At 42.4% G+C, this 9,916-nt stretch overlaps 1 protein-coding gene across 2 annotated transcripts in view; it reads left to right on the plus strand.

Moving 5' to 3' along the window:
• Nucleotides 1–7,474, plus strand: part of CA14 (carbonic anhydrase 14) — a 180,821-nt gene extending 173,347 nt beyond the window's left edge. For both annotated transcript variants that reach the window (XM_068253513.1, XM_068253514.1), the window contains one exon: nucleotides 4,913–7,474. In XM_068253513.1, the coding sequence (XP_068109614.1) occupies nucleotides 4,913–4,943 (31 nt within the window). In that variant the 3' untranslated portion in view covers nucleotides 4,944–7,474. The remainder of the gene's footprint in view (nucleotides 1–4,912) is intronic.
• Nucleotides 7,475–9,916: the final 2,442 nt, after the last annotated feature.

The raw sequence follows: 9,916 nt of genomic DNA on the forward strand, positions 1-9,916 counted from the left end.
GTCTTCTACTCTGCTGTCTGTCACTCCGTGCTGATTTGCTTTAAAGTCCAACCCCGATTTTAATAAAGTACAAGTACACCACATCATCTGGTGACATCATCACATATAAGTTGTACTATGTCTGCTGGCACTGGCAGCCAGGGGAGGGGCAGCAAGGCCAAGAGGAGAGTGAGCAACATTGCGGCCACCGTGAGCAGTTCAGCCGTGCCCGTGTCCATTCCGCCACTAGCCACTGGCCGTCCAGCTGTTAGGGGTAGTCACGCTGCAGAAGCGCAAGAGCAGCGTGTAGCGTGTTTTCCAGCTGATGGTGGATGAGCAGGCCACCACCAGCTCTACAACTTAGACCTCCACCTCCACCAGCACTCCTGTTCGCAGCAAGCTGGCGCTGGCAGTAGTCAGACTCGGAGCACCAGAACCCACTCTGCCATTCCTGCCGACACGGAGGCCTGTTCAGGCAGCCAGTCCTCAGTGACCTCCTCTGCTCCCTCCACTTCTTCCTGTGCAAGGAAAAAAACGCCGCCAGATCCTGTTGGGCGAGTCTTTCCCTGTTGTTGGCAAGAGGGGGACAAGAAGTGGCTGGGAATCACTATGCCTGCCTTACTACCTGTCAGGATCTCTACTGTTGCATGTTCTGTTGCTTGCAGTGGAGCTGCAACTGGGCAGTTCTGACTTGTCTGCTTGCATTCAGTTGCGCATTCGCAGTGAGTCTTATTGTCATTTGCAATCACTCTGCAGTTCAGAGCAGTTCAGGATGCTGTCAGGATTCCTCCTATGGTTTGCTGCAGTTGAGCTGCAGTCAGATAGCCCTGGATTTCCTACATGCATGTTGTTGCATAGTACTGCATGCATTTGTTATGATAGTCTTTCAGCTAGCAAATGGTAATCAAGCCAGCTCAGGATTGAATGATTACCATTCAGCTGTGTAGAAATTTGCATACTTGCATCCATTGGTTGATGCCGGCATAAAATTCTGCCTCCCATTTCAAACTCTGCCCGACATAGCGGTCAGTACGCTGGTCTGCTGGTCACTTTGTCACTCTGTCATAGATCTATTATTGTAGTTCCATGCAACCTTATTACTTGTGCTTTAGCTAGTTTCTTGATAAATATATATGCAGACTTGCTAATATATATTTATCCGTTAGTTGAGCCGTTTGTCATTTTTCTGTATTATTGTGTATTGCCTTGTTTCCATGCCTGATGGACGTTCGCTGCATCCGCGGTGGGTCAGTGAAGTCCACTATCCTCATAGCTTGGATTCTGCCATCACCACGTTAGTGACTGGTAGTATTCCTGCTACTCTAGTTTCTGGGAACGTAACTATAGGCTGCGGTTGTTATTAGTTACGTTCTTTCCTGTAGTCTTGCCTGTGTGGATGCTTGCTGGTGACTGGTTGTTAACCTGCTTGCTCTGCTTCTGTGAACGTGACTGTTAGCTGTGGTTGCTACTAGTTACGCTCCAATCTATAGTCCTGTCTTGTACCTGTCTGAATGCTTGCTATCGCTAGGGCAGGGCTTAGTCTTGCAAGCATTCCATCTGTCTGTTTGTTCTTTGTCTGGTTACTCAGACCATAGGCAGCGCAACATCGCACTGCGCTGCCATTGTGTCTTACTTGTAGCGATATCGGAAACCCAGAGCTGCAGTTGCTCTGGACAACCTGTGTAGCCTCTTCCATTATTCAGACACTAGCCTTGTTGCTCTGGGTGGTCAAAACGTATAACCCCCAGGCATCACACCACCCTTTACCACCACAACCTCCTGGCTTCTCCTGATTGTTAACTATTACTAACTAAGCCACCTGGTTCTCAATTTTTTTTACAGCCGTGGTACCAATGCTACGTGCCACGTACACGTGCCACATGTCACGTCCGGCATGCTCCTGGCACACATTACACCTGCTGCAGCTGCTTTGCCCTGCTCCTGCTGCCTGTGCTGATACCACCTATATTTAAACCAAAACACAATTGCTGCGTAATTTTTTGGGGGTGTCTGGGCTGAAAACTGTCATGTCCTAGTTGTGCGGTTGGACTTTGGACACAATGGCCTTGATTCACTAACCGGCGCTAAGCCGTTAGTGTGCCTTATCTGAGGTTAGTGTGCCTTATCTGAGTTAGTGTGCCTTATCTGAACTTAGTGCCCCTCAAATAGCTTTGTGCATCTTTTAGTGTGCACAAAGCTACTTAAGGGGCACTAAGTTCAGATAAGGCACACTAACCTCAGATAAGGCACACTAACCTCAGATAAGGCACACTAACTCAGATAAGGCACACTAACTCAGATAAGGCACACTAACCTCAGATAAGGCACACTAACCTCAGATAAGGCACACTAACCTCAGATAAGGCACACTAACCTCAGATAAGGCACACTAACTCAGATAAGGCACACTAACCTCAGATAAGGCACACTAACCTCAGATAAGGTTAGCGCTGTAGTTTGTGCCCACTAAGTGATAAGGCACACTAACCGGCTTAGCGCCGGTTAGTGAATCAAGGCCTATGTGGGCTGCACGACCGCTGTCTGGAACCTAGTCCTGATAATTTACAGCCATTTTTTTTTGTATTTTGTATTTTAACTCAACACATAATCAATTAGTGATTCTCTTAAAAAAAAACATGATGCATCATTTACCCTTAAAAAAGTTTTGGAAGCAATTTAAAGCCACTTCCGTTTTTTTATCGGGATATCCGAATCAATTCGGATTTCCCGGATAGTGGGTTCTGATATCCGATCGGATTTGAGTACCGGAACATTCGGATTCGGATATCCGATACGGATCCGGTATCTAGGTATCCGGATCCTAATCAATTTAGATTTTAAAAAGGGGTAACCGAACACCCCTGCCGATATTTTAAATACCAATAAATTTACTACAGCTAAGCCTATTCTTACACTGAACCCTGAACACTGAACCAATGCCTAACCTTAATCATCCCCCACGGCTAACCTTAACCCTAACCCCCCTTCCCATGGCTAACCTTACCCAACCATTCCCCACATGGCTACCCTTAACTACCCACCCTGCAGAGCTAACCTTAACACACACACACACACACACACATGGCTATTCTTAACCATCCCTGTTGCCAACACTAGGTCCACTGAAGGACGAATAAAGCCCTATAAGGTACTGTAATGTAAAAAACTTTATTAATAAAAATACTGTGAGTGCGGGTGTGTCACACAGTCAGGAATAAGGGAATACAAGCTGGGGGGGGAGGTTTGGGGGGGGTCCTTCTTTGTTCCCCACCACTCCAATTTGTGTCTCTGGAGTGGGATCTCTTTGGGAATGCTTCGCACTTGTACAAAGTGCAGTATACAACCAATTGGCTTGTTTGTGGTGCTTTTGTTCTTAAAGTACAATGCAGTTCGTTCCACCGACCTCCACAAACTAACATCGAGCCAATTGTTTTCTGGCTGCTAGCCGGGGTGGTGTGGAGGATAAGCTAAATCTTAATCATGCTCATACATGTATACAGTGAACAGACAATATACCCGTGACTTGACTAAAGGGCATGGTCAGGAGTGAAAATTGGGGTGCAAAGTGCTGACTACATACATATATACATTATATGCACATTATATACAGTAATCCCACATCCAGTATTACCCCCCCCCCCCCCCCCCCCATATAGCCCAAGTCAAAGCTGAAATGCTGAAATGCTGCGTTCAGCTGGGTTTTAAAAGTGGTGGAGCCACGCTGTACCTCCCATCTGGGTGTCTCCCTCTGCCTGGTGTCTAGCCATGTTCCTCCTCAATAAAGCATTGGTGCAGTGGAGAAATAACCATCGGAAATAGAAGGGCTGTTGCCACAAGAAAAACCTGCAAAACATTCATTTTTGGTGCTGTCATAGGTACCCATTGAATTATCTTAAAAGGGGGAAATTTGGGAGCCCGTGGAACCCCATAAATATCAGGAGTTGGGACAGCCCTGCAATACAAAATACGGCTACGCAAATTTCCTGTGCGCCGAAATTTCCTGTTTCCTGTGTGCTCACATTTCCTGCCCACCATACTGAGCAACAACTAATGCATAAACATAGGGCCATATTCAATTCACTTTTTTTTCTAAGTTTTAAAATTAAATTTTGTTTAAAATAAGGGTCAGCACTCTACAATTGAAAAGGTATCAAAAGTAGGCGAAAAAGTACTGACAAAATTATTCTGAGCATTTTCTTGCTCGCTGGTGGTTTAAAAGGCTTAAAAGGCATTTTTGATTTGAAAAGAAAATGAAGGTGAAAAAATGAATTAAATAAGGGACAGAGCGTTGTTGTAACACAGTAATCCTGCTGTATAATACCCAGTGATCTTCTTATTGTAGCTAGTGGTCTTTTCTTCTCTGTGTGGTCAGTGTTCATCTTCACTGTGTAGTAGCCTTTGCTCTTCTCCTTCATGTACATTATATTAAATGCTAACCTCCTCAGTGTATACTCCACTCTATGGCCAGTCCTCTTCTCCTATATCATATGTAACATCAGTGCCATTCTCTTCTCTATACCTTATTGCACCTTACATAGCAAGCAGACCGGTCACCCACATAGCCAGTTTTTTGCATATCTCCTTGTGCCCCTTCCCTGTGCCCCTCACATTCTTCACCCAGCAACAAATGTTTCCAGTGGAGTTTACATTTCTGGCCATCAACACTATCTAACATCACAGTCCAATGCTTGATGGAAGCAGTAGGAAAGAGGAGGATATTTAAAGCGGTTGTCCTTTGGGATGAAGGAGTCCATCATTCAGTTGGGTAGAAAGATTATTTTAAACAGAAATCATGGAATTGGCTTCAAGTTGATTCATAATAAGTAACGTAAAAAAAAATACCAAAACATTAATTTTGAAGACATTGGCTGTGTTATATAATAACTAAAACCGTTTTATTTATGATTACATATTTTTTTCTTTACTTTTGCAGGAGACCAAATTCACACATAGGAAAAGTCTAATGATGCATCCTTCGAGATTTACAAGTGAAATCCATAATGCCTTAAACTGACAACATGAAAACCTTCAAAATGACTGTTGCTTTTCTACTGCTGAACCGCCATGTTGGAGACTGTTATTAATGCTGTGAACCTTTACGGAATATGCTGGGCCTGCAGACTGTGCACTGATGTACACAATGCTGTCCTATCATCCATAATGACCTCATGCACTCTGGACTTAGTGATGTTGGGCCATATTTTTTCCAAGTATCTAAAGGAAGAAGCCTTGCCATTGTCAGTTGGAATCAAATTTCCCCATAATGCTCTAGAGAATGAAAACAATGAGGTGCTAACAAGAATTTGTCTTCCTTCAGACATTGGAGATCAAAAGAAGCCTACCACTACCACTCAGGTTACGTGATATCACCAGCCAGTAGTCGTCTAGAACCACTTTTACTATAAACTGTTCCTTAAAACTAGGGCCATTTATTTCTTTTATGCCAGAGTTACTGTTACAAATTGTAATTCCAAATATGAAAGAACTGGTGGAGTCAGAAATGGGATCTGCTCGCGTAAAGAAGGACTTTGGAATGTATAAGCAGAATGTCGCTTCTTTGAATGGGGATAAGATTGTACGATTTATCATCTTCTATATCTCTTAAAGAGAATCTGTATTGTTAAAATCGCACAAAAGTAAACATACCAGTGTGTTAGGGGACATCTCCTATTACCCTCTGTCACAATTTCGCCGCTCCTCGCCGCATTAAAAGTAGTCAAAAACAGTTTTAAAAAGTTTGTTTATAAACAAACAAAATGGCCACCAAAACAGGAAGTAGATTGATGTACAATATGTCCACACATAGAAAATACATCCATACACAAGCAGGCTGTATACAGCTTTCCTTTTGAATCTCAAAAGATCATTTATGTGTTTACCTTCTGTCCCCTGCTTCTCTCATGCACTGAACATTACAGGCTTCCTGCAGACAGCTCTGCCTTTGCCTGTGTTTGTAATTCCTCAGTATGTGTCAGCCAGCTACTTTCACAGCCTAACAGAGGAGGATTTTTATCCAGCTCTCTTCTATCACTGATAAGATAGCAGAGAAGCTGCTGGCTTATGTAAATAAAACACACACTGGAGTGTGCATAGAGGAACAGACCAGCAGGAAGAGTTGGAAGCCTTCCAGACACAGGCCGACAAGTCTGACAAGGGAAAGATACATTGATTTATTACAGACACCGTGATAGTACAAAGTGCTGCAGTGAGCCAGAACACATTAGAATAGGTTTAGGAACTTGTAGGATGGTAGAAAAAACGTTGTCATTTTTGTTACAGAGTCACTTTAAGCTAAGTACATACAATGAAACTCTGCTGAAGTGTCTCAAAAGGATGATCTCGACTGAGAATCTAGTGAGTTTACAAGAGCTCCCTGAGACATTGCCTAATGATCTGACATGATGGATCTTTAGAGTCACAGATGTCCAACTGAGACCCAAGCTCATTGTCCTCTTCCTCACCCCACCTTCTGGGAGCCACTACTTACTGTGCCATCCATCACCCCTCCTCTCCTTTCCACAGAAACAGATGCGTTGCACGCTTCTCAACAATGTATCTGTACAGCAATCAGCCCCAAAGCTGCCACCCAAAAGATTGAGTTCCAATTCTTGTAGCTTTTAGTGATAGTTTGGGAAGTATTTCATCTTGAACTCCAGTCAACTATTATTTAAATGTATAAATGAACACCAGCCAGATAGGTGCAAATGGCTCTTATACCTACTCTGGGGTTTTCATTGTTGACTCCATGAGATAATTGGGCATCTCTCCTTGCAATAAAAAAACAAAACCTAATAGATGTTCCAGTTCTCCCTGCCTACCCAAAGTTAACCTAAAAATATAGTATATTTCGGCTAGAGGTGGACATTCATTTCTGTATACGATGTTGAAATACAGCTGGACTCTAGGTCAGACTAAGCAATTACTGCTTGCTACTGCTCATAGCAACCATAGAGTTGTACCTGCAGCAGGGAGGAAGAACCGGGTTGCTATTGGCAACACTTAGCCCTTTCCTGCCAATCACATTTAAACTGTACCCCTCTTTAAGGGACTTGCTCAATAATCTTCCTTAAAGAGACACTGAAGCGAAAAAAAAATATATGATATAATGAGTTGGTTGTGTACTATGAATAATTATTAGAAGATTAGCAGCAAAGAAAATATTCTCATATTTTTATTTTCAGGTATATAGTGTTTTTCTAACATTGCATCATTCTCTAATATGTGCAGATTACACAACACTCAGCATTCAAAATGATTCTTTCAGAGCAGTCTGTGAACTAATGACCTCTCCTCTGGCAGAGAAAAAGACATTTGTTTACTTACAATTGAGATAATAAAAGTCAGATAACAGCCCTCTCCACCACTTTCAGCTTAATGGCTTTTTTGCATAGAGATAACAACTGAAGTTTCGTAACTCTTCCTGTACTGGAAACAATTAGACTGATGTATCTGATCTTAATGTGTTATTTCTTAAGGTCCGTACACACGCCGGACTGGAGGCAACGACGGGTCCGTCGTCACCTACCGCTGGGTGGGCGTTCCAACGACAGTCCGGCGTGTGTACGCACTGTCGGTGGACTGATACGGCTGTTTCTGAGCAATCCGCCGGGCGGATCGCTCAGAAGCAGCCTTATCAGTCCGCCGACAGTGCGTACACACGCCGGACTGTCGTTGGAACTCCCACCCAGCGGGAGGTGACGACGGACCCGTCGTTGCCTCCAGTCCGGCGTGTGTATGGACCTTTAGCTGTACTACACATACAAATCATAATATCATAATTTTTTTTTTTGCTTCAGTGTCTATGTAACTGTTTCTACATGTGTACACACGCTATACTAAACTCGGCGGCTGTTCCTGGCCACTTTGGTTGAGAATCAAGAATGTGTTACAGTGTCCTCTGAGCTCGTTTAAAGATCTGGAATACCAGCTTTTTAAATGACAGCAACTCTGAGCACCTTTCCCCCTCTTTATCCCTTCCGACACCCCATCATGCATTGTTCTGTCATCATTAACACAAATATTTCCCTTTTGATAGAATATATTAATTTATCAATTTAAAGCTGTGAAATCACAGAACAAAATAAAGATTATGTATATTACCCCCATTTAGTTACTGTATGTTTTGTATTTAAAAGGTAAAAAAACCAAAACGATACCACTCCCACAAATGTCGGAATGCTGTGTAAAATATGAACAAAACGGAACGTTGATGATTTGTGAATCAAACCCCATATTTCATTGAAAATAATATAAAGACAACATATCAAACGATGAAACTGAGAAATTGTATTATTTTATAAAAAATATAAGTTCGGTGAAATAGTCCTTTTCAGCGCTCTGTTCAAAAGTTAGTATATATGATTGTGTTATGGGGCTTTATTGCCCATGCCATGGATAATTGGCACATCTGAGAATGCACCATACAATCTGAACAACATTTGTTTTGGAGCTGCACATTCTGCTATGCAGACAACTTTTTCAAGGAAGTCATTATTTCAGCAAGTCAATGCCAAGCTGAATTTTGCACATACAGTATTACAACAGCATGGCTGTAGTAAAAGAGTCCTTGACCCATATGCAATTAACATTTCTCCTGAGCACCTTTTTTATATCCAGCAAGGAAGGAAGTACTCAGTATCTGATATATTACTAATTTAAATAATATGTAGTTTCTATTTACATTTTACCCCATGCCACTGCTTTTTGGGGGGATTGGCTTTGCATTTTACTACCTCAACAGTAAAGTAAAGCTGAGCCTTTAATAATGAAGTGAAACAATATAAAAGTGCCTCTTAACAGATATCAGGGTGGAGTCATGTGGTAGCAGCATCTTACTCTGCTCAGCCTCACAAAACTACAAGGCGTGTAAGGCCTGTTCACAGTGGGGCATTGTGGTACAACTTTATGGAGGTATCTTAATGCAGAAAAGACGCACTGCCATAGTAAGTCTATGTGAAGTTTATCCGATGCAATGTGATCCAACAGGCTACAATATCCAAATGCAGTAGAAGCAGTGCTTTACTGCATAATGCATGCATTAACAGTGGCAGTGAAGCATACTTTTCATTGACTGTATGCAATGCAATGCAATGGTCCCATAACATGCGGTATGGCTTTTTCATTCAGCTCCCACTGTGAACCCAGCCTAACAACATTCAAGCTTGAGACTCCTAAAGTGGGATAAAACTCAAATTCCATCTATAATCTAAAGCATTATACACAGCGTAAAACTAATATCTAAAAACATACTATTGGTTATCAAGTTAGTGGAAGTATTAATACTCCACTTTCAGATTGCTTACTTTTGCTGTACCAGAATAATGCGATTGCCTTGAGCTGTATTAAGCTGTGTACAAAATGCAGAAAAGCTTCTGGTGTATCCAACAATGAAGCAAAGAACTTTTTTCTCCTTTATTTGCTTAGTAAATACTAAGGCCTCTTTTCCAGGGGTGGCTGAACTGCATGCTTGTCGGGCAGTTCAGCCTCCCAGCTGCCGGCCACGAGGGACTTTCGGTTACAATTACATAAAAGGTAGTGTTACCTGATGGCCAAAAAACATTGCATGTAGTGTCTGAGGATGGTAACTCCATAGGGGGTCCACCCGTCCACCGCCCGTGCCAGGTGCTAGGAAGTACCTGGCTGGTTAATAGGAGCAGCTGATGAGGGTGAATTCACTGCCTTCAGCTGCCCATGGAAAAGATGCCTCAATTATAAGTCAACCTGATAATTTGTCCATAAACTGATAAGGTTATCAATTACTTTCAGTGAAATGTAAATATGCCTTCCGATGACATTAGACCAGCCTTGCACTGTTTCATATTCATTTTTTACTGTTTTTTACTGTGTTGTATATACTAGAGCAAAAATGTAATTTTGAGTTTCATCCCACTTTAAAGAGTACCTAAAGCCAAATAGACAGAGCCTGTAATGACAGGAT

Source organism: Hyperolius riggenbachi, chromosome 9 (genome assembly GCF_040937935.1).
Source record: "Hyperolius riggenbachi isolate aHypRig1 chromosome 9, aHypRig1.pri, whole genome shotgun sequence".
NCBI classification, from domain to species: domain Eukaryota; kingdom Metazoa; phylum Chordata; class Amphibia; order Anura; family Hyperoliidae; genus Hyperolius; species Hyperolius riggenbachi.